General features: G+C 49.7%; 4 protein-coding genes across 4 annotated transcripts; 2 read left to right on the forward strand and 2 right to left on the reverse strand.

Moving 5' to 3' along the window:
* Positions 1–1072: 1072 nt before the first annotated feature.
* EI90DRAFT_3019941 (uncharacterized protein) lies at positions 1073–2109 on the forward strand (the record flags this gene model as incomplete). Its single annotated transcript, XM_039057427.1, has 4 exons — positions 1073–1453; positions 1496–1705; positions 1805–2049; positions 2076–2109. The coding sequence occupies 4 exons, from the start codon at positions 1073–1075 to the stop codon at positions 2107–2109; spliced, it is 870 nt and encodes a 289-aa protein (XP_038911083.1).
* Positions 2110–5666: 3557 nt separating this feature from the next.
* On the forward strand, positions 5667–6899 carry EI90DRAFT_3019942 (uncharacterized protein; the record flags this gene model as incomplete). The annotated part of the gene is made up of 1 exon (XM_039057428.1): positions 5667–6899. One exon carries the CDS (start codon positions 5667–5669, stop codon positions 6897–6899), a length of 1233 nt encoding a protein of 410 aa, XP_038911084.1.
* An 18434-nt stretch (positions 6900–25333) lies between these two features.
* Positions 25334–26000, reverse strand: EI90DRAFT_3019943 (uncharacterized protein; the record flags this gene model as incomplete). Its single annotated transcript, XM_039057429.1, has 3 exons — positions 25334–25465; positions 25516–25751; positions 25802–26000. The coding sequence occupies 3 exons, from the start codon at positions 25998–26000 to the stop codon at positions 25334–25336; spliced, it is 567 nt and encodes a 188-aa protein (XP_038911085.1).
* A 1004-nt stretch (positions 26001–27004) lies between these two features.
* Positions 27005–27806, reverse strand: EI90DRAFT_3019944 (uncharacterized protein; the record flags this gene model as incomplete). Its single annotated transcript, XM_039057430.1, has 4 exons — positions 27005–27202; positions 27226–27305; positions 27473–27639; positions 27721–27806. The coding sequence occupies 4 exons, from the start codon at positions 27804–27806 to the stop codon at positions 27005–27007; spliced, it is 531 nt and encodes a 176-aa protein (XP_038911086.1).
* Between the last annotated feature and the right edge of the window lie 176 nt (positions 27807–27982).

A 27982-nucleotide genomic window follows, 5' to 3' on the forward strand; every position in this document is an offset into this window, starting at 1 on the left:
TGGCTGGGGATGGATATGACAGTAACTTAGGTGTAACTTGACTTTATGATGATCAACGATCCAACCCTGCATATTGGATGAGTTGGGGGATCTGAGGCATTTGGCCACTTCTCTGGCAGGGGTACTGCCAAAGGTTGCATGTATGGGGGAGCTGTCAACCATGGGGTCATCTTCCTCATTAAAGTTAGGAGGCAGTGGGGGAGGATTTTGGGGATTGTTGAGCTTTGGCTGTGGAGAGATGAGGAGAGATGTTTGGTACTCTTCAAGGTGGTTTTTGTGGGACAAGAGGTACTACGGTAGTTGTACTTTGTGGCACCGCCAGCCTAAATCCTTTGCGGGATTACCCTGGTGCTGAGGAACTGCATCCAGGTGCACCCAACTCCTGGTCCTGACCCGAAAGTGTTACCATGGCTGCATGCCAGCACTTCCTTCCATTTAGGAAGCAGTGGTCCCAGTGTGTTTCATCTTTCTTGTGTGTCATATTTCACATGATGTTCGACACCATGTCGAACCGATATATATGGCATTGCACTTATTCTGCAACAACCTTCTGGTGGAGCAGGATATGCAAATAATATGACAACTCAGTGGGCATAAGGGATTTCCAACAATTGATGTATTTCTTAGTTTAGTGCAACATGGCGTACTGTTGTTCACAAACAACACAACCAAAACACAATGAGGGTAGCTTAATAATAGTGCTTAGTGAACAACAAGAACATGCAGCGCATTCTGCTTTTGATTGCAAACCAAATCATAATATGTTGCACTAAGAACTCCCTTGATGTTGTGTTTGTGAGCAAGCCTGATGTGCAGCAAAATATAATATACCAAGCTACTATGTGGAGTAGTGTTCTTAAAGTAGTAATATAACCTTTATGGTTGAGTTGCAAATGGAAATTATTATTGCCTTAGTGTGCAGGCATACTAGTGCTCAAGAACAGTAATACAACCAACCAGTGGGAGACACATTGTGTGACAGAAATTTCTGTCACAGTGGATTCAATTGTGGGCACGGTATTCAATGGCACTTGCCAAAATTTTTTTCTCTATTGCACATTCACAACCCTCCATGGCATCCAGGGAAACAACACCTTCAGATCTGGGTGAAGATCTCCAACCCATCAGGTTCCCAGCATATGTCAGAAAGGCATTCAGATTGGATTCTGTCAGAACACCAGGGGGGCTGAACATCCAATTTGAGCAACTCCTTTTAGAAGGCAAGAATGATGATGGCAGATATTACAAGCTTGATACTGCAGACATGAAAACCAACCTGTTTGGTGATGATGCAGGCATCTCCCTCCACAGGGACTTTGACTCTATCATTGGGTTCTATCAGGGGTTGCCATTATTCGACAGTGTGGAGCTTTCCCTTGTCCCTTGTCCTATGGATTCTCTCTCTGGTTCCATCAATCTGCATGTGAAGCTTCCAGATCATCTATTTGAGATTGTGAGCCTTAGTGTCATTCATACTCTAACCCTTACAACCCAGAACTGTGAACCTGGGGACCATGTGACAGCACCAAATAAGATTGCCAACTATTGCCTTGGCAATTATTCAAAAAATGGCCTCATTAGAATTTTTTTCCCATACTTCACCCCTTCCACAACCCCACCTGGCCCAACCCACACAAATAACACCAACAACCCCAACAACACCGACAATGACAACAATGGTAACAACAATGGCAACAACAACAGGGTCAGCGAGACTTATATTGCAGAATTCTATGATGAAATCCTGCATCCGGCTTTGATTCATATCCTTCCACATTCCTTGCCTTCATTTCCCCCTTATCAGCTCTTGGGTGGGAAGCCTCTGGTTTCTGCTGCTCTGCTAGGTGAACTGGTGGAACATATGAGAGATTGCCTGGAGAGGAAGAAGGAAAACTTCCAATGGGCTCGCAGCTTCTTCTTTGGCCTTGAGATCAAGGGAATCAAACTCAGCACCACACATCCTGTCCCTTTTAACAATGGCACAGAGGAAGGGCAGGGTTCCAGTGAAGAGGATCAAGAGACAATCTTCAGACAACTTATCCTGGGGATGTTTCACAGTGGACTCACATCTCTAGAACAGCAAAGCACATGGGTGGATGTGGGGCTTGAAATAAGCAGGAAGGCCCATGTTCTTTACTGGGATGCATCAGAGCACCACCAAATTCTTCAGGTCCTTGCCACAGGGTATCAGGGGGATGTGGAAAGACAATGGACACAGCCTGGAAGGGAGGGGTATTTCTGCAACATTCAAGCAGGAATCCTATCTCTGGCTGGAGGACGCTGTGCATTGCCTCATCTCCCCCACTTACCCATTTATGCACAATGGTATGTGTCAGAGAAGGCCATTTGTAGGAGAGCTGACAGGTTTGACCCTATGCTGGGAATCACGAAAAAGAATGGGTTTGGAGAAAAAACCAAGGATAAACTGAGAGTGGAATTCGATAATCTGGAGGAAGTCTGGAATTCAGCTCATCATGAGAGGACGGAAGGGATGTTGTAGGTGGGCACAGCCGGTACTGCACAAACGAACCGAATATTGCGATTTCCCCATCCCTGCACATCTGCACTTCACTAAACATGTCGTACACATCCTCATATACTATTCCTACCCTTCCATGATTTCTTCCTATTTTTCCAGACACATTCCCAGTCCTCACAGACCAAATTCCCACGCCCACCCAGCAGCGTGGCCACACTCAGACTGGATTTCACTTATCTCAGCAACCACTGCACTGATTTGGACGATATTGGTACCGTTGGAAACGCGTCATTTAGGAGTATTAGGATCCGTGATTAGCGGGAGTTCATTGGCGATGGATAGAGTTGGGTATTTTTTGGCAGGAAATCATTTATCGCTTTATTGTTTTCTTGATTATTGTTTTCCCTTCTTTTTTCCGATATTGTTTGTTGCCCATATGATCCACCTAAGCACATTGGGCACATCGGATATTTTTTATCATTTTTATTTGATCATTTCTCATATATACCTGTACATGAGGATGTATCTACTTTTCCCCTTGGATTAGAAACCACCGAGTTTGCCCCTCCCAAGCTAGTAGGGAGTATTACGATGAAGAACATCAGTAAGAAGACCTCTAGATCAGTCCTCACTTTAGTGTCACCCAGAGAGGTGGGGTGAGAGATTGATTAGAGCCACCCACGCACCGCACCGGACCATTATCACCATTACCCCTTTTTTTCCTGACCTGCTGGATACCAATCCGGTCCCCGTCCTTTCCTGTTTTCCTAGTGGGTTAGACCCCGAGCCCACTTACAACGTCAAGATTGGAGATACATGTTCCTGTCACGACCCGGCAATTCCCACCATCAGGTGATCACTCCCCACACCTTCTCCCTCCCCCGCGTCGACCCCGTCAACTCCACTGCCTGCCCGACACCGCCTAGACAAGCCTGTCACCCTTCCCCATCACCGCTACCTGTTTCCACGGCCTGTCACGGGCCTACAAGTCTCTCCTTATCACGCTTGTTTTTCTTGATGGCCGTGCACAGCTGTCCTTCTCCCACACTCTTTGTTTGTTTTCGTTCCTTCTTAACCCCGCCCGCAATCTCCATGAGATCTGGCAACTTATTTCCATTCATTCTGTTATACTTAACTACCGGTTGTACACTACCTCGTACTTTAGTTCGAAAATCAACTAGGGTTACCCCCTGCACTCTCTGTCTGACTTAGTTGCACCCTCTGCCTTCTGAAATATCGGGGCCGCGTCAAGTACGAGGCGCAACGCTCATGAACGAGTCGTTGAAGCCGAAACCCTGTTTCGCCGTGATTGTGTCAGGGACGCGTCCGGGGTAGAGGAGGCCCGGGTGAGACGCCCGACACTAGGAGCCGAGCGGGGCATGGAGCGGGCGTGCGTACTGGCGGGCCCGGCTCAGGAGGCAGTCCCTGGCCACTTAGACTGAAGTGGAAAAGGGTGTTATTATTATTAGAAGGGAATACTATGTTACTTACCTGAAGTGGAAAAGGGTGAGAAGAAGGCTACTTCTTCGGTTCCCACTTCAGGTATGTTTATATACATGCGGCTTAGGTCACATGACGGGTGCCACGTCATCCTCGCATACAGCCGTAGTCACCCGGGTGTCCCCGTGGGGGATGTTACAGGAATGGGTTCCAGGGAACCCAACCTGAGCCGTTTGGCTCACTAATGGAGGTGGCTGCATAGCCATCAGAGGGAGAGCGGAATAGGATGAGTGTACGGAAGTACAACATGTGTGTCGGCCAACGGTAACTTGGCGCTCCTGGGAGCGTACCGGTAGCGAGTATGATGTGGGCTCCTTGAGGGAGCCACCTGGCTGTCTGCTAACGGGGACTTGGCGCTCCTGGGAGCGTGCCGGTAGCGGGTGTGCTGGGGGTGTTTGGCTAGCGGTGACTTGGCGCTCAATGGAGCGTACCGGTAGTGAGGGATACTGGGACTCCCAAAGGGAGTCACCCAGTTGGTGGCTATCGGTGACTTGGCGCTCATGGGAGCGTACCGGTAGCGGGAGTTGTTGGGGAAAGCGGGCTGGTGGACCAGTGCACGGTAGTGGGTGACCGTGGGAAGTGGGACCCGCGGGTGCGTGGCCGGGCATCCTGGAGCTGCCTGGACTGTATCCTTCTCCTGAGGAGGTGGGATAGGTTACAGTTCCTGATAGGGAACTTCTGGTTGGATGGGAGTAACCACTCAACCACCCGGTGGACTGGTGGGAGTGGGTAGCAGGAGGTTGGGCGTGGGAATGCCCACCTCGTTGCGGTTTTGTCATGGAGAGGAGGAATAGGGAGGTGGACATGGTTCCAGGGTTACAGGTTGAGTTTACAGTGGTGACACAATGGTGAGGATGTTACAATCGCAGTACAAGGTTTGTGGGTTATGTATTTGATAATGAACAACATCCTCGGCATTTGCCTTTACATGTCATATGACTGGTTTCTATCTAATATCAAAGTCTCAATGGTCAAGGGAAGTCCCTTGAAACTTAACAATTCCCCCAGCCAGCACCAAAACCCAGTGGGAAAGCTTGGCATGGAGTTTGACAGAGAAATATAATGGAGGGCAGAGACAACCTACCTACTTGCAGTCACGGACCATAAGAATCTAGTCCATCTCTATAACAGGGGATCCCGAGGGCGTCCGCTGTGAACGCGCAAGCTGGACATAGCGGGGGTCGCCCGAGGCGCCCGGGCTGGGTGTGTCGTGAGCGCGCTGCAGGTGGGTCAATGGTACATTGATACAAGGAAAGGTCGTCCGTGTAGAATAAAGAGAAAATAAAGAGAGGGTGAGATAAGTAAAGAGAGAGTGGAATGGAGAAAGAAAGAAAGAAGAAGGGGGGGAGGAGGTAGGGGAAGACTGGGTGGCGGGGTACTGGGTGAAGTGGGGCTGGGTGGGGCCGGGTCAGGCGGGTGTGCCCTGACAGATTGTCACCACCGCCCTTAATGGGCTGTTACGCTGGAGCAGCGGACCTTAACGGTCGCCGACGGCGAGCCATGGTAACGTTTCCCACACCCTGACAGTTCCCCTTCGAAAAGCCAAAAATTCCCTGAGAACAGTGGTGGTGAGTCTGAAATTGCTGGAATATGGAAGTGGCTTACTGTTGAAACTAGGCTATTCAAGCTTCTGATGGCTCATGCATGTTGTCAGGTCATTGAGGGTGAGCTCACATGGCAGATCAACATGCTGAACAGGAGACCAGCAGCAGGTTCATCAGAGCACCAGCTCATGTGTGCTTCCCTCCCTGTCACCAACAACTTCTCCCACCCAGATCTGTTAGATGGATGTGACAGGAATCCATGGAGGGCGCAGGCAGAAAATGAAGAATACTGCCCATTTGCCTTGGGAAATGTCATCTGGTTCAGGGACATTGATTACAACCTGAACATGACAGATGATTGGCATAGGCCAATTTCCCCTGGATTCAAAGCACGAGCCACACTTGGATTGGGACAGCATCAGCTACTGCTAGATCGGTATCTCAAACACCTCTCCAGCTTTACCATCGACGAGCTCGAAAGAATACTTTCAGCTACCCCCTATGTCACACCACCTGCTCCTTTCCATCTACCAAGACCTAACCACACACTTCCGCCAGATCTGCCAGAATCACTAGATGACCTGCTAGCAAATGCTCATATCAAATTGAAGGAGAGCGCTACCAAGCACCTGAAGGATTCCTACTCTTTCCCCAACTCAGATAACAGTGATGGGGTCCCTCAGCTTGTTCAAGGGACCACAAACCTGATATTGACCAAGAATATCCAGCAGATCCTGGACTTTACTTTTCCAACATGCTGCAGAAAGATGCAATCCCCAGAGCTGTTCTACCATACTGTCTGTAATCCAGACAGTCCAGTTGCACACCCTGGTATAGGGTACTTTAAAGAACCAGATCTTTTCCGCAGTGGATTCACTGGAGCTCACATCAGGAAGCACAACCCCCCAGAGTTCCATGTAGCATTCCAGCTCTCTTTCCCACCAGCTGACCTGAAATGGGAGGAAGCAAGGATGAAGGGGACATACAATAGGGAGAGGAGAGAAGGCCAACCCATGAGATATGGGGATGAGAGAGAGCAAGGGTGGATAAAGTACAAAAATGGTGGTAGGGGTTGGAAGCAGCATTTGTTTCATGCCACCTGGTGGGAATTCATCCGGAGATTCGACTATACTGGTGGCGATCATATTAGGGAGAAGGTCTGGAAGAATGTGTACTCCAAACTTGTTTGGGCACCCTATTCTGACCTTTCACAAATGTGGTACACAACATCCAATGCCAAAAGTGCAGAGACCTTCCCTGCAGATATGGCAGGTCAAAGGCTTCCCATAATCATTCTCAATCCTTTGATCAATGATAAGGCTATGTGGGATGGATCTTTGATTAGGAGGGGGGAATGGGTGTCACCGACCCTGTAGCATGAAGCCTTGTCTTATCATTATAATTACTTGTTATATTATTTGTTATAATTTTGCCAGTTTCAATTTCATTTTTCATGATTGGAGAGTGGGAGAGCCACTCTGGCCTTGGGGCCCAGGGAAGCAAGACAGGGGCCAGCTGGATCGTAGTGGGGTCCCAAAACTCAGCTAAATAGTCAAAAATGTTTGTGAAGAGCCCCAGGGAGATTCAGTTTGTGCATCCAACCCACCTATCAGGATTTTGTTCACAACAAGGTGCTCAGTAAACAATGAGTTTTGGTCACTTGCAAACGTGGGGAGTGGACGATTCCCATGTCCACACTCACCCCACCTTTCTGCCTGAAAATTGTGACATCCATGTGTGCGTTTCGGCAGCAAAATATAAGATCGAAAGAGGAGAATTAGGTTTATTTTTCTGCCGAGTTTCATACCAAACGGTGCAGTATCGACAGAGATATGAGGACACTCAACACCATGTCAAATGGCACATGCCTATCTCAAGATCCACCAAGCCAAATGGGATGAATGGCATATCAGCATGAAGCTAGAGTCAAGGAGAGTCCAATGGAGATGATGGGAAGGTGTTATATACATTGATTGGGAGGGACAACGTTGTGAGGACAAGTCCATGCATGGCAAAAAGTCAGATTCTGCAGATTCTACCCACCAATGCACAATACATAACTGCAGATGCTTCCATTGCTCGTTTCCTTACTATCCAACACTCCATACACTCATTCCTTACTTTTTCCTTATTTTTCCCAACATTCCCGACAGTCCCAAGTCAATTTTCCCACACCCAACCACACCGCCAATTTCACCCCCTCCCCAGACTGCCATAACCACACATTAAACCCAGCAGTTTTTCTACCCATTGGTGACGATCTACCTTCCCCCTTTGCCCACGGAGCATTTCCCAGAGTGGAAATCCCATACTTGGATGGTTCAGCATGGTGTAGAGCCTCATGTGGTCTTGACAGCACCTGTCAATGGCCATATCTCAGGAACTACTGCACCAATTGGGACAAATGAGGGTTCGTTGGAAAGCTGGAGACGAGGAGGTTGCCGGCAAGAGGATAGGCGGGCGGTGTTGCGGAGTTAACTTTTACAATTTCCGTCTGGGACCCGTTGTCACAATTTCCCCATTCATTCATATTTCTTTTATTGTTTCTCTGTTCCTAATTGGACATTCTTTATTTATGGTTGCCTATCAGCCCATTCAAATCTCCCCATCCCAATCATTTCATTTCCAGTTCATATAAAATAGAAAATACCTTGTACATGTACATAACAAGTTAGCAATGAATAGACCCATGAAGGAGTAAAAAGTAGTTACATCCAAGTGGCAAAGATGCCATCCATGACCCCATGCCCCCCCTGAGCTTGTTGCTAACATCTAACACGCCTCTACTCATAATCCTTGGCCTTGATGTCCAAGAGAGATGTACATGAGTGTTTAGTTGAGGCTCTAGTAGACATGGTAGCACCCCAAGACCAAAACCCGGACCTCCCATACACAATCACTACCACCCTCTCCCTTTGCTCTGTCTCGAGTCTAAGCGATAGACCCATTACAGTGCCAAGTCAAAATTTGCATGCCCAACATTCATATCAGGAGAAAGGTGTCACGGCCGTGCATTCCAGCCCGTTCCCCGCCCATCCCAATGCCGCCCGAGCCCATTCCTGCTACGCGAGCGTGAGTGCAAGCCCCAACCTCAGCCCTATCCTCCCTGAGGACTCCCTGCTCACTCCCCTGCTTGCCCCTAGGCTCCCCTGCACCTGGCCGACTCCCCCACAGTGTCAGGGCACACCTGCCTGACCCGGGCCCACCCGGGCCCACCCGGCCACACCACACCCGCTCCCCGCTGTCTATCCCCCTCCCCCTCCTTCCTCCCTCTCCTCCCCTTTCTTTTTCCTTTTCTTTCCCCTTTCTTTATTTCATTCTTCTCATCTTCCTCTTCCTGTTTATTTCTTTCTATCTACACGGACCACCTTCCTTTGTATCGATGTACTATTGACCCGTCCGGCCCACACACCCCGGACGGCTTCCCGCTGTGCCCAGCACGCGCGCATGTAGCGGACGCTCTCAGGATCCCCCACGGGGGCACCTGGGTGCCTGTGGCTGCCTCCAAGGATGACGTGGCACCTGTCATGTGACTCAAGCCGCATGTACATAAATGTACCTGAAGTGGGAACCGAAGAAGTAACCTTCTTCTCACATTCTCCACTTCAGGTAAGTAGTATAGTTTTCCCCTTTAATAATAATAACACATTCTCCACTTCAGTCTGAGTGGCCAGGGACCACTGTCCCAGATCGGGCCCGCCAGTACGCACGCCCGCTCCACACCCCGCGACGGCCTCAGTGCCGGATATTACCCCCGGGCCCTCTCGACCCCGGATGCGTCCCTGACACACAGCCACACCAACCTTCCCACCCTGAGTCCGCCTCTGGCACCGTGCCCAGTGCGACTCCCCTACCCCACCCACTTGGCCCCTACAGGGCCGCTATCATCCCCACGCCCGACTCCAGCCCAACTCCGAGTCCAGTGCCGCTACGATACCATCGCCGCTATCGTGGCCCTACGCTCTTTCCTTTATTTATCTGTTATTGTTTGTTTTGACCCTCGGTCATTGCTGGCTGCTATGCGGCCAACCCCACTCCTTCTTCTTGTTTGCTTCCGGACCCTTCGGCCTCCGGCCCAGGTCCGCTTCCATTCATTCCTTCTTCCTATATATATCCTGTATGATACTTTATTGTACCTTAGCTCTAATATCGATGTGACCACAACCCCTAAGTCCTGACCCCAACAAGGCAACCCCAGTGAGTCTGAAATGAGGGCCAAGAGACAGCTAGGGGGCACAGCACTCCCTTTAGAGTTGCTGAGGCCAAATGCCCTACCCTCGGGCCATGTCATGGCATCATGGCCATTGCGGCCTATAGCGGCCCGCATCAGCGACCTTCGGTGCCGACCCCGGACCAGTGTCTAACAAAAGGTCAACACATATCTTGCGCATGGACACATGATCTACATGATTGTCCGTCATTCCTTTCTTGATTACTCTTTTCCAGCTGCATCATAGAAGGCTTAAAAGCCCTAATTTTTCGCCCTTGTCTCTCCCTCAGTTCGCTTGTTCAGAACTGAGGTGAGCTTTCTTGTCTTCGCTGACTTGGTCGATGACAAAAAACCTTGTAAATATCCTAGCACTTACAACGTGCTAGGTAGATAAGCAATTCATTTTAGTTGGCTTGTTCAGAACTGAGCACTCGCAACATGCTAGATTCTCACAATTCATCGCCTCAAATACCATTGAAACCTGTTCACTCTCTAGACACTGGTGATGTCAACCCACCCTCCTAATCCAGGGAGTATCGTCCCAAATGGAACATCCTTAGGCTCTGTTCGGTAGAACGAAAGAAACTGCTTGTGTCGGGGCATCCTGTATGTACCTATACTGTTATTTTTTAAAATGCCATCATATACGATAATGGCCACATGCAAGACTAGCAATATCAAACAACATCGCATCTAGTATCAACAAAAACTTATCACTCTATTGGCACCATTCTCATTGCTCCATGGAAATCCTGACTGCTCTGAAAGTCTTTTGATGGCCCAGTATATCTGTTTTAACTATGGTGGAGATATAGGCAGTGGTCTGATTAGTCACTCATCTCATACTCACCTTGCCATACTTATTCTTACAAGCACTCGGCTTGAACACAGTCCTGCATTCTGTCAGAGACCAGATTCGAGACGAGGGAATGTCTCCGTAACGGAGGGCTTCGGCCTCAGCGACTTCTGCCAAGAGCGCTGTGCCTAGTGACACGTCCGTGCCCTAACTTACTGACTGGCAATTAGAACCTAGGGGGGGTAACTCTAGTTGATTTTTCTACTGGGGCATAACCTATGTACAAGTGGGATATATATATGGTTACAGCGGAGACGGTTCCACAATTGGCGGAGCCGAACGGAGTGGAGATAATGGGGTTTAAACATTAGCAGACTGAATATTACCGACGAGTCGGTTCACAGGGTTAGCGGAAAGGCAGGCGGTAACCCAGAAACAGGAAGGAGGGATAGGCCCGAAGGTGGGCTCTGCAGGGCAGGCGAGTGTATTGCCCAGCAGAGGCGGGGGTGCGCTAGCAGACATCGGAGCTGTCCGGAAGTCTTCGGGGCTCCGTACTTAGGGAGGCGTAGGTAATAAATTGAAATGAGGGGGTGGTGACCATCGAGGGGCGCCGAGAGGATTGCGGAATACAGGGGCTCTGAGGTTAGTGAGGGAGGAGCGGAGTTGGATCGGAGGGATCGGAGGGACCGGAAGTCAATGGCCGGGGATGGATATGACACATTCCTCAGTTAAGTGTGCAGAAACTGAGTTCCAAACCTTGTCTTTGAAACTGTTATTCGAGGTGCCACCTGCACGCTTAACTTCAAGAAGGGAGTGGACGAGCTCTGCTTCCTCATGTGATTTCCAAACAGCATGCTTGGAAGGTGGGTTTGTGGATTCCCCCTGTACGATGTCGTTTGTTATCGAGGGATGGGTGTTGCCAAGATCAGCATCCATACTTGTAACAATAATTCACGCTTAATTTACATGTGTGAGGTTTATAAGAAAAAAGCTGTAGCAAGAAATGACAATGAAACCGGCATGCCGAACACTCGTCAGTTTCTTCTCGTTTCTTGATGAAAGTGGCAGAAGAAACAAGAAAGAATCAGTCACCTTTTGAATGAAGAAACAAAAAGAAATGGGTTTCTTTCTACCGAACGGAGCCTTAGTGTATGGATGATTTGACATGGTGTTGAACCTCATGTGCTCTCAACAGCACCTGTCATGAACTGCTGGACCAAATGGGATGAATGAGGTATCATTGGAAAGCTGGAAACGAGGAGAATTATGATGGTAGGTGAGGAGAGCGCCATAGAGGAGTTACCTTGCAAGGTCACTTTCGAGTCTGGAATTCCTTAGCATTTTTCCCACCTCCAGCAATGTCACCTTGCTACTTGGTCTCTTGCACTCACCCTCTCATTTGATTGCTTTGGTCATCCCTGCAAAGCCATGCTTTTATGGAAGAATTGGTTTCTCTTTGGTGTTCTCTACATTTAGCCTGGGCATTACGAGATCTATCCAAGATAAATACACACTCTCATGATAAGAGAGGAACAACACTCTATGCAACAGTGTCTAGCTGCAAGTCTGCACCTAACAATTATTAGGGCTTATATGCAGGGACAGTCCTATACTTGCCCTCACCAACATACAGCATTCCTGTTGCTTCCCTTCTTGGTGTTCTTGGGGTGATCAAATAAGAAATTGTTGCGAGAGTGACGAACTCTGGGATCTTTGTGCCTGCCTGAGTGTTTTGGCTAATTCTCCTTGTTGTACATTAGTCTTTAAAACTCAGGATGTTAGAATTACTAGGAAACAGAACCCCTGCAGAGCTTTTCTCTTGCAGGAACTTTTCTGTGAATTTACTGTGATTCCTTTGTTGGATCAGTCACTCAGGCTTTCTGAGAAATAATTCTTTTATTTAAGGAATTTTCTTGCATTGAACTCGGTTCTCAATATTCACCAAGATAGCAAAAGTTGGGGCACTCTGTCAGTAATCATGTGGTTGACTTTAGTCGATCCCTGTAAGGCCTGAGAAGGCTGCACATGCTTTCCCATTTTATTCCATTTATATCTTGCTGAGATTGCACGCATGTCAGGGACCGACCTGGGGTCGAGAGCGCCCAGGTATATTGCCCGGGGCTGAGGGTCCGGTAGGTATGATGTGGGCACATGTAACAACGGGCCCGAAGCAGACAAGGGTCCCTGGCCACTCAGGCTAAAGTGGGAAATGTGTTATTGTTATTATCAAGGGAAGTGTAAGCTACTTGCCTAAAGTGGGAAATGTGAGAAGAAGGTTGCTTCTCAGTTCCCACTTAGGCTGTGTTTATATACATGTGGTTGAAGGCCATGTGGGAAGCACCACGTCATCTAAGCACACAGCCACCTCTGTCCAGGTACCTCTGTAAGAGGTCCTAGGAGCGTCCGGTACGGGGGGGTCATCCGGTGTGTCCGGGTCCGGGCGCGTTACACTGCAGCCAGGTCAATGGTACATTGATACAAAGGAAGTCGTCCATGTGATAAGAAAGGAATAAAGAGGAAAGAGAAGGGGAAGGAGAAAGGGAAGAGTAAAAGGGGAAGAGGGGGGAGGTCGGGAGGGGCGGGTGGTGGGGCACTGGGTTAGGTGGGGCCGGGTCAGGCAGGTGTGCCCTGACAGAATGTGAGTTATCATTAAAAGGGAAGGCTACACTACTTGCCTGAAGTGGGAATGTGAGAAGAAGGCTACTTCTTTGGTTCCCACTCCAGCTGTTATTATATACATGCAGGATCGGTCACATGGGGCGCGCCACGTCACCCTCACACACAGCCACAGCTCTCTGTGTGCCTCTGCAGGAGATCCTGAGAGGGCCTGCTGTGGGTGCGGGGCGAGTGCGGCAGTGGTGGCGGCGATATAGGGATGGTAAGATACAGGAGGGGAAATGGGCATGCGCACTGGTGATACATTGAGCAGCAGGAAAGGTGGTCCATGTGAGAGAGAGAGAAAGAAAGAAAGGAAGAAAGGAGGAAAGGAGAAAGGAAGAGGGAGAAGCGGTGCGGAGCGGGGGAGTGGAGTGGGGGTCGGGTGGGGCATGCCCTGACAGTTCTTTGTTGTCCGCCCGCCAACTGGACAGCTTGCTAGATGGCTGGATGGCCTTTTCTCTTTTGTTCACTTGCGGACTATTGTTCCTCCTTTGCCACTCATTGTTCTTGCTTGCCTTTTGTTGACCAAGTTTGCAGATATTAACTATTTGTCTCTTTCTTCATTCATTAATATTGTGCTTGATCTGCCACTCCTTCCGGGCCGGCCCATTTAGTTACTTGTGCTTATAATGGGTGTAGGTTACACCGGATGTACCTCAGTTCATATATCGACTTGGATTTCCCCCCCTAGTCTCTTCTCTACATCATAAGGCTTCGGTCTGAAATTGGGACAACAATGTAAGAACGAAGCGCAGCACTCCACCTGAGTCATTGAAGCTGAAGTCCCGCCCCTCCAACCTTACAAGCCCGGACGACTTCGCATGCCTTGCAGATCATCCAGATATGATTTGTAATGGGTCTATCAATCTAGACTCGCAACTCAGGTCTGGGGGGGGTAGGTCTCTCTCTATCTCTCAGGTAGATGTGGGTCCTGCGAGTATGGTGCTGATACTCTGTCTAACCTCTAACTAACTGTCTGTACAGTTGTCATGGAAGAGTCCGATACAAATATAAAAGGAAAGTCACATGCGTGAATGAATGAAAATAGTAAGGAAAATAAAGAACAAGTCATATCTCCTCAACCACTCCACCAAATCCGACGATCTTGGACTCGTCAGAACCATCTCCACGGTCTCTACAACTCCTACTATTACCACGACTCACCAATCCTAGTCCCTGATGCAGTAGGGGGTGAAATGTGTGATAAGGGTTGGTTTGACCTGCATGGACTTGTCCCCACAACAGCGTCCGACATGTTCCTGACACTCTGGCATACACTTGTACATATGTATATAAAGTAGCATGGAGGGTAGACTGGCTCTTTAGCCTTTACTCCCCAGTTGATAATATAGCTTCATATGTTATTTCTCCTACAACACTACTCAATATTTCCATTATTCGATTTAGTTGGATACAAAAATTCCCATCACAAGGGGGCACAGCAGCGATTCTAGTTACTTGCTAAATCCCCATTTTTGATCCACTATGATAATTTCCCCCATTCATTCATATTTACTTCTCTGTGCCTAATTGGACACTTGTTATTTGGGGCTGCCTATTGAGCCATTTGCATGCCCTGAGAGTAATTTTGTACTGAGGAGAGAGCGAAGATTTGGCAGTGCAGTGGCAGTGAGGTCAGACTTAGTGTACAGAGTAGCAACAGTGTCAGCACCTTTGCTTGTAGTGGGTGGGAGTGCAGTGGCAGTACAGCCAGAGCCAGCATCAAAGTGCCGACAGTGTCAGCACTTCTCCATGAGAGGCTGCATATTGAGTGGCAGTGCAGTGGCAGTGGAGTCAGAGCCAGCATCCAAAGTGCCGACAGTGTCAGCACTTCTGCATGAGAGGCTGCATAGTGAGTGGCAGTGCAGTGGCAGTACAGCCAGAGCCAGCATCCAAAGTGCCAACAGTGTCAGCACTTTTGCTTGAGGTCTTCATAGTAGGTGGCAGTGCAACCCTACCCAACCCTAGCAATCCTAGTGTCCAGAGTGCTAACACTGTCAGCACTTCTCATTGAGAGCCTCCATAGTAGGTGGCAGTGCAGTGGCAGTACAGCTAGAGCCAGCATCCAAAGTGCTGACAGTGTCAGCACTTCTGCATGAGAGGCTGCATAGTGAGTGGCAGTGCAGCAGCAGTGCAGCCAGAGCCAGAATCCAAAGTGCCAACAGTGTCAGCACTTCTGTCAGGGCACACCCACCTGACCTGGCTCCACCCGCCCTGACCCAGTATCCCGCTCACCTCTACCCCCCACCCTTCATCACGTTTCCTCAACTCTTGTTCTTCTTTCTATCCTTTTGTTCCTTTATTCCTTAGTTCTTTCTTCTATCTTTATCTACATGGACGACCTTTCCCCATACCTATGTATTATTGACCCGCCCGCGATGTGTGCATGACACACCCAGCCCTGGACAACCCAGACAGCCTTGCGGTGCAACCCAGCATGCATGCATGCAGCACATGCCCTCAGGATCCCCCATGGGGACACCCAGATGACTGTGGCTGTATGTGGGGTGACATGGCAAACCTCATGTGACCCAAACCGCATGTACATAAAGGTACCTGGGGTGGGAACCGAAGAAGTAACCTTCTTCTCACAGTTCCCACTTCAGGTAAGTAGCATAGCCTCCCCTTTTAATAACAACTCACAGTTCCCACTTCAGTCTGAGTGGCCAGGGACCATCGTCCCAGACTGGGCTGGCCAGTACGCATGCCCACTCCACACCCAGTGATGGCCTCAGTGCCAGGCATTACCCCTGGGCCGCCTCAACCCCAGATGCGTCCCTGACAGCAGAAGAAGGTTTTAACCTTATCTCCCCTGACTCCCCCATCTCCCCAGCCATGGTGTCAGAAGAACAGTATGATGACCTGCTGGCCTGCTTCCAGGAGCTCCAAGCCATTGTGGAGAGCCAAACCCGCAACCACCCCCCACCCACACCTGCACCCGCACCCACGCCTGCACCCACACCTGTACCCACACTCGTGCCTAGGCCCAAACCACCGAAGGTCGCTGCCCCCACTCCCTTCTCGGGAGCCAGTGAAGACCTTGACCGTTTCAAAGCCAAGTGTGGGATCTACTTCCATGTCCATGCAGCCAAGTTCCCTACCGAACTATCCCAGATCCTCTTCGTCCTCTCCTACATGATGGGAGGACCCGCAGGGGTGTGGGCAACACAATGGACGATCACCCTCCTGACAGCCAGCTCCCCCACCATAACCATGGACAAGTTCAACACAGAACTCAACGCCATGTTCCAGGACCCGAACTGGGAGGCCACAGCTCGGCAGAAGTTGGCAGTCATCCGCCAAGGGACCAACTCCATGGATAAGGTCATCCAGGAGTTCGAGATATTAGGACCTGCCTCGAGGCTAGGCGATGTCAGACTGGTCGACCGGTTCGAGCAAGCGATTAACTCCCAGCTCAGGGAGAGTATATACCACCTCTGCCCCCTGCCCACCACCTGGACTGAGTGGAAGCGTGAAGCCACGCTTCTGGACAACCAGTGGCGACATTTCCAAGCCACCCAACCACGTGCACCCCCACCCAGACCCCCATTCCTGCCAGCTCAACCTCCGCTGACTGGGACTGCACCCCAGGCATGACCCGCACAGACTCCCCCACGACCTGCTCCCACACCTCTTCCCCCCGCTCCAGCAGCCCGTCCTACGCCAGGGACAGGCCCCCAGCCGATGGATCTCGACAGGTCGAGGACTGACCAGAGGTGGTGCTACAATTGTAACACCCCGGGGCATCTCACGCGAGAATGCCCACACCCCAGGGTCAGCCAAGTGCGACATCTCCACCTGGAAGACCTGAGAACACTGATGGAAGGGCTGAAGAGACAGTTGACTGAAGGGACAGAGACAGTGGAGGGGGAATCAGAGGCAGAACCTCAGAGGGATTTTCAGGCAGGCGACCGGTAAGGGATGCGTCCCGGCCGCCTGTAGAAGATAGCTTGTGTAAATACCACAGCACGCGTAAGCCAATGCCAATGCCAAAGTTTCACCGAGTCATCGCGAAGAAAAAGAGGAGAAACGCATCCTCCCCCTGTGAGAATGAGAAGACCCCAAGGGCAGTAACGCCCGAGGTAGCGGTCTCCCCCCCAGCCATTTATGTCCTTTCCAAGCAGTCCCCCAGATCCCTTAACCTCACAGTGAAACCAACCGCCCTTGCGTCAGTATCTGTATCAGCCCTCCTGGACTCAGGAGCCACCAGGAACTTCGTAAGCCCCAAGTTCATCTGGAAGCACAACCTAGAGACAACCCCCCTCCCCCAGCCCATTCCTGTCCGTAATGTTGATGGAACCCCGAACAAAAATGGAGCTATAACGGAGGAGTTAGAAGCCCTCTTAACCTTCAGGTGACACACAGAGCGGGCACGCTTTGCAGTTGCAAATCTCGGGTGACAGTCCCTCATCATAGGACACTTGTGGTTGCTGCACCACAACCCAGAAGTGGACTGGGTACAACAAAAGGTCATCATGTCCAGCTGCCCATCCTCCTGCAGACAGCCATGAGTACGAGATGATCAGGACCCTGTACTGGAACCTGGGGATGGGATCTATGCTGCTATCATTCCCCCAAGCTGGGGCCATGACCTGAGAGCCACCATGACCCCCTCGCAGCAGATGGCCCAGGAGGCTCATGACCCAGAGGCTGAGCCCGCGTCGTTTGAGATGCTAGTACCAGAGCACTACCAGGACTTCCGGGACGTGTTCTCCAAAGAAGCCTTTGACCAATTGCCCCCCCAGAAGCCCTGGGACCATGCTATAGACCTGGTACTGGATGCCAAACTGCCCAGGGGGAAGACCTTCCCACTCTCGCACCTGGAACAGAAAGAGTTGGACGAGTTCCTATGTGAGAACCTACAGAACGGGCGCATACAGCCGTCCAAGTCCCCTATGGGAGCACCAGTCTTCTTCGTCAAGAAGAAGGATGGGTCCCTACACCTGGTCCAGGACTACAGGAAGCTGAACGAGATCACAGTGAAGAACTCGTACCCGCTCCCCCTCATCTCAGACGTTGTAGGCAGGATAATTGCCCACGCACAAACCCGGCTCGGATACCCGATTCCACCATTCAGAAAACCCCTTCCATTCATGCGACAACTCGATACGGATTTGACATATAAAAATAGTGCTAATTCGTACGATTCTGACGATACCAAGAATGTCCCAATCGGAGGAGATTTGACGGAGTTCCATGTTGGGCAAGTTAGGCATGGGCATGTGTGGGCATGGGAATCTCAAGCGCCAACCCAGAATTCCTGCCTCACTCATTCCCACGGCGTCTAATAAATTGGTAAAAATAATTATCGGCTGTGTGAGATTTATCTCCGGCTTCATTTCCAATTTCGGCCCTTAATTCCATAAATCCGCTGAGAAATCGCTTATTTCCTTATATTTTCATATTTTGCCATCATTTCAGATATTGATTGATATTCTTTTATTGTTACTGTTACCCTTTTTTTATTATTTCGCCTAATAAGGTATGCAGGTGCCATATGGTACCAATATTTCCCATCAATTATTCTAAAAATAATTGTTCCTTATATCCTGTACATACTGGATTTTGGAAAAGAAGTTCTCCCCTCCCCCAATTTTCTCTAAGGTGCTAGGACACGCTAGAGAGGGTGTGAGTGTGTGGAATTCCAACGGTAGGAATAAGGGCAGTGATCTAGCTCACAATGAGTGAGTAGTGGACACTGAGCCCGGACCTTGCGGAAATCCTGGAGAACCCACCGCGGAGTTGAGGATCGAGAGCATAGCGAGTTTAGTCAAGAAAGTAGGATTTTGGAAAGTTTGGCCCCACAAGCTTAGTCGGCATAGAGAGCCGTGAGCCCTCTTTCAACGTCCTTGCCCGCCTCCGCAATGCCAAATACTTCTCAGCCTTAGACCTTTGCTGGAGGTTTAACAACGTCTGGATCAAGGACGGAGACGAGTGGAAGGCGGCATTCGCGACAACCAGGGGCTGTTCGAGCCCATGGTGATGCTCTTCAGCCTGTGTAACTCCCTGGCAACCTTCCAGACCATGATGAACGACATCCTGAGGGATTTCATCGACCGGGAGGTTGTCATCTGTTACATGGACGACATCCTGATCTTCACGGCCACCCTGGAGGAACATCAAAGGGTCGTCTGAGAAGTCCTAGAGATGCTGAGGAGAAGGAGGCTCTTCCTTAAGCCAGAGAAGTGCAAGTTTGAGCAAACCTGGATCGAGTACCTGGGCCTCGTTATCTCAGAGGGTAACGTTGCGATGGACCCAGTGAAGATCCAGGGAGTCCTCGACTGGCCCCCCCCAACCAAGGTGAAAGAGGTACAATCCTTCCTAGGATTCGTAAACTTCTATTGCCGGTTCATCAGAGACTTCTCTGAGAAGGCGCGCCCCCTTCACAGGCTGACCCGGGAGACCCAAACCTGGAACTGGGGCCCAGATGAAGACAATGCCTTCCGCGCCCTCAAGGAAGCTGTCACCACAGCCCCTGTCCTCTCTTTCCCTACTGACCACAGCTGCTTCAGGCTCGAGTGCGATGCATCCAACTTTGCAACCGGCACGGTCCTCTCCCAACTCCAACCGGATGGAGAATTCCACCCAGTAGCATTCATGTCCAAAGGTTTCACGGACGTAGAGCGCAACTACGAAGTGTACAATAAGGAGATGCTTGCAATTGTCCGAGCCCTCGAGGAATGGCGACACTTCGTGGAAGGTGCTGAGGAGAAAGTCGAGATCTACACCGACCACCATAACCTGGGCTACTTCCAGATGGCCCAGAGGTTAAATTGATGTCAGGCCCGATGGTCCCTTTTCCTCTCCTGCTCCCACTTCACCCTCGTCCACCGCCCAGGGAAGCTCATGGGGAAACCAGACACACTCTCTCGCCACACTGACCACCTGAAGGGAAGGGACAACAACAAGGGGCTGACCCTCCTCCAACTGGCCTGGTTTGAGGCCCGTGCGACAGAAGCAGTCTCAGTGGAAGGTGAGGAGGCAGATATCCTAGGGAGGATACGAGGAGCGAAGGATCATGATGAGTGGGTGGTGAAGGCCATGAGAGAACTGGGAGAAGGGACGTTAAGGTCAGATGAGTGGGAGAGACAGGGAGAGTTGGTCCTCTACTGAGGCAGGGTGTACGTTCCAAAAGACCCACAACTCCGCCACGATCTGGTATGGCTACACCACGACATGTGGGCGATGGGACATCCAGGGTGATGGAAAACCTTGAATCGAAAGGTTATAATGCCATCCTCATGGTAGTGGACCGTCTGTCCAAACGCATCCATGCGATCCCCACCGTGACGTCCATGGACTTGGCTGGTATCGCCTGGCTTTTCCAGGAGCACGTCTGGAAGCACCATGGGCTCCCAGAAAAGATCCTCAGCGACAGAGGGAGTGCCTTCGTTTCATGCTTCTTGTTAGACACTGGTCCGGGGTCGGCACCGAGGGTTGCCGTTGCAGGCCGCTATAGGCTGCGATGGCCGTGATGCCGCAAACAAGGCCCGGGGGTAGGGCATTTGGCCTCAGCAACTCTAAAGGGAGTGCTGTGCCCCCTAGCTGTCTCTTGGCCCTCATTTCGGACTCACTGGGGTTGCCTTGTTGGGGTCAGGACTTAGGGGTCGTGGTCACATCGATATTAGAGCTAAGGTACAATAAAGTATCATACAGAGTATATATAGGAGGAAGAAATGAATGGAAGCAGACCCAGGCCAGAGGCTGAAGGGTCTGGAAGCAAACAAGAATAAGGAGCGGGGTTGGCCACATAGCGGCCGGCAATGACCGAGGGTCAAAACAAACAATAACCAATAAATAAAGGAAAGAGCGTAGGGCTGCGATAGCGGTGATGGTATTGTAGCGGCGCTGGACTCGGAGTTGGGCCGGAGTCGGGTGTGGGGATGATAGTGGCCCTGTAGGGGCTGAGTGGGTGGGATAGCGGAGTTGCGCTGGGCACGGTGCCAGAGGTGGACTCAGGTTGGTGTGGCTGTGGGGGAGTCGGCCAGGTGCAGGGGAGCCTAGGGGCAAGCGGGGGAGTGAGCAGGGAGTCCTCAGGGAGGATAGGGCTGAGGTCAGGGCTCGCGCTCACGCTTGCATAGCGGTAACAGGCTCGGTGGCATCGGGACGGGCAGGGAACGGGCCGGAATGCATGGCCGTGACACTGCTCAAAAGAACTTGCAGATCTCCTGGGGGTCAAGCTAACCCCCTCAATGCCCTACCACCCCCAGACTGATGGACAGACAGAGTGGGTCAACCAGGAAATTGAAGCCTATCTCCGGGTGTTTGTCAACCACTGCCAGGATGACTGGGCAGACTGGCTCCCACTGGCAGAATTCGCATACAACAACTGCGTCCACTCATCCACCCGTCAAACCCCCTTTGAGCTTGACACCAGGCAGCATCACAGGATGGGGACGGAGCCCACACGTACGTCCGAGGTAGAAGCTGCCGATGCCTTCTCGTCCAGGATGATGAAGATGCAGGAAGAGGTGAAGGCAGCCCTGGAGCATGCAGCAGATGAGATGGCCCACTACTATGACCGGGGTTGAGAGACAGCCCCCAAGTACCAGGAAGGCGACCGAGTCTGGCTCAGCGCCCAAAACTATACAACTGACCGCCCGACCAAGAAGCTAGACCATAAGTGGCTAGGCCCCTTCAAAGTCGTCAAAATCGTCTCCCTGGCTGCTGTCAAGCTCCAGCTCACCGCACGGCAAAAGGGAATACACCCAGTTGTATCCGTGATGAACGTAAGACCCTACCACCCAGACGAGATTGCAGAATGACCCCCCGACCCCCGCCGCACAGCGCTCCACCTGAGTCGCTGAGGCTGAGGTCCTTCCACGCTAAGTCTCCGATTCCACTCCGGAGTCGTCCGAATCCACCCCGTTCTAACATTGTCCTCTTGTCCCCTTGTCAGGTCCCCTCAGTTCCACAGTTCTCTACTTGCCCACTTATCCACTTCTTCTTCCCTCCCACCTTCTTAACTTCTCACTTTTTTTTTACTTACTTGTCTACTTGTCCCCTTGTTGCCTTGTCCACTTCTTGGGTCCCCATCCAAGTTCCACAGTTCCAAACCTTTTTTTGCTTCTTCCCCAGTCTAGTTCTTGTCTTCTTGTCTTCTTGCCTTGTTGCCTTGTTCCCCTTGTCCTCTTGTCCCATTCTTGCATTCTTGCCTTCTCAACTTCAAACTCAAGTCCCCACTTTTTTTACTTCACAGTTCCACATTTTTGCCACCAGCTTTGTCTAGTTCTTGTCTTCTTGTCTTGTCGTGTTGTTACATTGTCCTCTTGTTGCCTTGTCTAGTTGTCTAGTTGACCTTCTTAGGTTCTCAACTTCAACTTTAAACTTCAGTTCTCACTTTTTTTACTTCTCCCATTTTTTGCTTCTTGCCTTGTCATCTTGTTGTCTAGTTGTCAGGGCGTGGGAAAAACGTTACCATGACTTGCCATCGGCGACCGTTAAGGTCCGCTACTCCGGCATAACAGCCCGTTAAGGGCAGGGATGACAATTGTGGCAGAAGTGGGGTTTCGGCTTCAATGACTTGTTCGTGAGCGTTGCGCCTTGTACTTGACACAGCCCCAATATTTCAGAGAAGCAGAAGGTGAGACTGGGTCAGACAGGAAGCACAGGGGGTAACCCTAGTTGATTTTCGAACTACAGTATGAGGTAGTGTACAACCGGTATTTAAGTGTAACGGAATGAATAGAAATAAGTTGCCAGATCTCACGGAGATTGTCAGAGACCAGATTCGAGACGAGGGAGTGTCTCCGTAGCGGAGGGCTTTGGCCTCAGCAACTTCTGCCAAGAGCGCTGTGCCTAGTGACATGTCCATGCCCTAACTTACTGACTGGCAATCAGAACCAAAGGGGGGTAACTCTAGTTGATTTTATTACTGGGGTGTAACCTATGTACAAGTGGGATATATGTATGGTTACAGCAAAGACGGGTCCACAATTGGCGGAGCTGAACGGAGCAGAGCTAACGGGGTTAAACATTAGCCGACTGAATATTACCGATGAGTCAGGTCGCAGGGTTAGTGGAAAGGCAGGCGATAACCCAGAAACGGAAAGGAGGGATAGGCCCGAAGGTGGGCTCTGCAGGGCAGGTGAGTGTATTGCCCAGCGGAGGCGGGAGTGCGCTAGCGGATGTTGGAGCTGTCTGGAAGTCTTCGGGGCTCCGTACTTAGGGAGGCGTAGGTAATGAGGGGGTAGTGACCATCGAGGGGTACCGAGAGGATTGCGGAATACGGGAGCTCTGAGGTTAGTGAAGAAGGAGCGGAGTTAGACCGGAGGGAACGGAGGGACTGGAAGTCGATGGCCGGGGATGGATATGACAGAGATTGTGGGTGGGCTTAAGAAGGAACGAAAACAAACAAAGAGCATGGGAGAAGGACAGCCATGCATGGCTGTTAAGAAAACAAGCATGATAAGGAATGACTCTGGAACAGGTAGCAATAATGGGGAGGGGTGATGGGCTTGTCCAGGCAGTGTTGGGTGGGCAGCAGAGTTGACAGGGTCAAAGTGGAGAAGGGAGAAGGTGTGGGGAGTGGTCACCTGACCATGGGAATTGCCAGGTCATGACACTAGTTGTCACCTTGTCCCATTGTCATCTTGTTGCCTTGTCTAGTTGTCTAGTTGTCTAGTTGACCTTCTTAGATTCTCAACTTCAACTTCAAACTTCAGTTCTCACCTTTTTTTTTAGTTCCTTAGTTTTTCATTTTTGCTTCTTCCCTTGTCTAGTTGTCCCATTGTCGCATTCTTACCTTGTTGACTTCTCAAGTCCTTTTCTCAATTTCAGTTCTAACCTTCCTCGCTCGCTTCTCCCACTTTCTTCCTATCAAAAAATTTCTCTTGTGGCTGTGCAAAAACTGCACAGCCACTTCTCATTTTTTGCTTTTATAATTTTCACAAAAATCACTCCTTCCTGACCCTATCAACCATTCCAATTTTCGTCCATCCAGTCAAAACTTATTCCACTTTTAATTGAACTTGCACCCTCACTGCACCTGAGTGCACCCTCAAAAAATATTATTCCACTCTCTCTCCTAATTATATCACACTGAAAAACACCCCATATTTATATCTATTTTTTTCACCTAGATATTTCACTTTTTATTTCACTTGCACCCTCACTTGCACCCTCTGCAGGGTGTGGGAAAATGTTACCATGACTCGCCGTCGGCAACCATTAAGGTCCACTACTATGGCATAACAGCCCATTAAGGGCAGGGATGACAATCGCAGCAAAGCGGGGTTTTGGCTTCAATGACTTGTTCATGAGCATTGTGCCTCATACTTGATGCAGCCCCGATATTTCAGAGGGCAGAGGGTGCGACTGGGTCAGACAGGGAGTGCAGGGGGTAACCCTAGTTGATTTTCGAACTAAAGTACGAGGTAGTGTACAACTGGTATTTAAGTGTAACGGAATGAATAGGAATAAGTCACCAGATCTCATGGAGATTGTGGGTGGACTTAAGAAGGAACAAAAACAAACAAAGAGTGTGGGAGAAGGATGGCCATGCATGGCCATCAAGAAAACAAGCATAATAAGGAATGACTCATAGGCCCATGACGGGCCATGGAACAGGTAGCAGTGGCAGGAGGGATGATGGGCTTGCTCAGGTGGTGTTGGGCGGGCAGCGGAGTTGATGGGGTCGAAGCAGAGGAGGGAGAAGGTGCAGGGAGTGGTCACCTGACCGTGGGAATTGCCGGGTCATGACACTGCACCCAAGTGCACCTTCAAAAAAAAACTTCCCCAAAAAAGTCCAAATAAAATATCTCCCCATTCTATCTCCTCACCATATTCCACTCCAAAACACCCCGCATTTTTCCCTATTTTCTTCATCTACTTATCAATTTATCAATTATTTTTTTCCTCAAAATTTTATTTGTCCCATATCTCCTTACCCAGAGCAGCTATTTCTCAAAACTGACCGAGAAAACATCGAGGCTTCATGTCGAGGGTGCAGGGTGCAGAAATGTCGATGCTTATAACTTTTCAACCGCTGAACCAAATTTCAGTATTGGTACCATTAGAAAGGTGTGATTTTTCTCTTTTTTTTTCAAGCCCGGAATGTCCCGAGGGTGCAGTGGCAAATGCCTTTTGCCGGGTTCTTCTATAGATTGGCTACATACCTGTGCATTGTCATGGTTAGCTTTCGCTCCTTATGACCCCTGTCCAGGTACATATGATGGGTCTCCAGCCTCAGAGTCCCTATCCTTGAATACAACGGTGAGCACTTCATCGCTCTCCTCTTTGTAGAAGGCCCTAAGCAGATTTTTGCCCACACTTATGTTCTGACTTGGATTGAGCAATGCTAACTAACACTGATAAACATTTCACTTACTCCAGCTTTCGGAGTGAATCCAGTCACAGCTTCACTCCCTAGGGGAAGGCAAGGATGGTTGCAGACCCAAACATTTGGTGGCATCACTGTTAGGGAACATCTCATGAACCCTAGTGATATGGTCATGTCCCCATCATAAGCCAATGTCAGTTCATTGAACATCACGACCTTGATGTGGTCAAGGGGGATCAACCCTGACACTATGACTTTGTTCCATGGGGCTCCTGGCTCCTTCCCTGGTACATAAAATTAGCCTTCTGGCAGTAAAACCAATGCCAGCCCATACCTTCCCCCACAAATTTTTGAGGAAGTGCTACCAGATTTTGGGGACGTGTAAATTGGAACAGACAAAATTGCACCCCAACAATCAGTGCATGATATATAATATCCTGATCAGGGAACAAATGGAACACCACAAAGGCTTGAAGTATGACCTGGCCAAGATGACCTTCAAAGTCATCTCTCAGGGGGAGGGCAAAGTCCATAGTATTGTGGTCTGTGATCCAGCTATATGGTCTAGCTGGAGGTTCTCTCAAGGAATGCTGACTTATGACTGGCTGCCTCTTAATCACAATCAGCAGCTGGCACCTCTGTGAGTCATTCCATCCAATGGGACCTGGATAGTGTATCAGAACAGAATCTGGAGTAGCCATCAGGTACTTTGTGACATTTCCATTTGGATGGATGCTGAACACTGTTGTTGGGCTGTCCAAACGTCATTGTGGACTCAATATGATGGTGCCTCCAAAGGGTGGACTGATGTGAGTTATACACATGCTCAATATTTTCTTGTAAACAGTGTAAAATGGATACTTGAAACTTCTTGACCGCTTGCAGTCTTTGTATGCTGCAGTCAGAGCATGAAAGGATTCCATGTACCACCATTCAGGGAGAAGGTCTTCTGTGATGATGATGTTCATCTCTACAGGTCAGCAGAGAGCCAGAGAAACAGATGCTTTGCAAGCTCAGCCAATAATAAGGTGTATTCCCCAGAGGGCCACATGTGAGGAATGAACTGAATAGACGATACCTTGACAATTTAAGTATGTGCTTCATCAGCCTGTAAGTGTCTAGTCCAAAATAGTTCTCTATTCGTGCCATTGTCACTTTGCTGTTGCAGAGAAAGATGGTCCTGAGTATGCAGGTTTCAATGGAGATCCATTCTCTCCATGCCCACTTTCAATGATTTCAGGACCACAATTTCCCCAATTTGGGCAGAAAAAGTTGCATGTTTGGCATGGCATCAAGATGCATGGTGGAATCACTCCACTAAACAATCTGGAGCCATTCCATGAACTATGTACTTCAGTGGACTTTGAACAGACCAAAAGCATGCATTCAAGATGATCTCAACACATGTGTTGAACACCATGAATGGTGGGAGTGGAGAACAGCTGTTAATGCTGCTATTAGGCAAGGGAGGGACAGGGAAATCTGTCATGATCAGTACACTCACTTCATTTTTTGTGGCACAGGGACAAAAACTAATTCAATCCTGCCCTGCTAGATTCATAACAGCATCAAATGGAACACCCTCCCCAGGTACATACGATGGGTCTGCAGCCTTGGAGTCCTTGGAGTCCTCTGATACTACCATCTCATCACTAGAATCATCATAAGGGTAAAACTGGTCAAGTAAATCTTCCCCCTTCACTATGGCCTGACCTGCATTTAGTTTGATGCTACACTGATGGATGTGATGACACTTACTTCAGGTTCTGAAGTGAATGAAGTGACAGCCTCACTGCCTAGTTGAGCTGGACCATTGTTGTTGCTCCAGATGTTTATGTCTGATGGAAGACATGTCAGGATGCATTTGAGGAAGGCTGGTGATATCCTTGTGATGCTTATGAACAAGGGTGGGTTGGGAGAAGATCAGTGGTCTGATGTGGTCACAGGGGATCAATTGAGACACAGCATTATTGCTGAGACATCTAAATTTCAAAGCTCCTCACACAGAATGCCCCAATGATCAGGGTGTGATGGATTATTTCTTGTTGAGGATAGGTATGAAATGCCACAAATACTTGAATGATGATTTGGCGAAGGTGAACTGGTACCGCTGCCAAAAAATCATCCCTCATGTGTTCTTCCAGCCCTTCAGACAGCACAGTGGCTATGAACCTATCATCAAAATTTTCAAATATGTCTGGAGGGGAAAACCAACATGTTGGGTGTCTCTTAATCTCAATCAGCATTCAGCACTGTTGTGGATGAACTCCTTCGATCCAGAACAGAATAAAGTCTGGAATAGTTATTTTCTCCTTCTTGGTGCTTCTGTTGATAGCCATGTTGCTGGTCTCTTGGGGGTCCAATGGTCATTGTGGATACAATCCAAAGGAGCCCTGAGAGGGGAAGATGTAGTATAGGGCCAGCTCCATCACCTTGTTGTAGAGGCCATATAGAGGATGCTCAGCATGGATTAGCTTCTCAGCGTCTTGGTAAAGAGCTGTTAGGTCTCTGGAGC

Source organism: Cantharellus anzutake (genome assembly GCF_015039405.1).
Source record: "Cantharellus anzutake strain C23 chromosome Unknown EI90scaffold_67, whole genome shotgun sequence".
In the NCBI taxonomy this organism is placed as follows: Eukaryota; Fungi; Basidiomycota; class Agaricomycetes; order Cantharellales; family Hydnaceae; genus Cantharellus; species Cantharellus anzutake.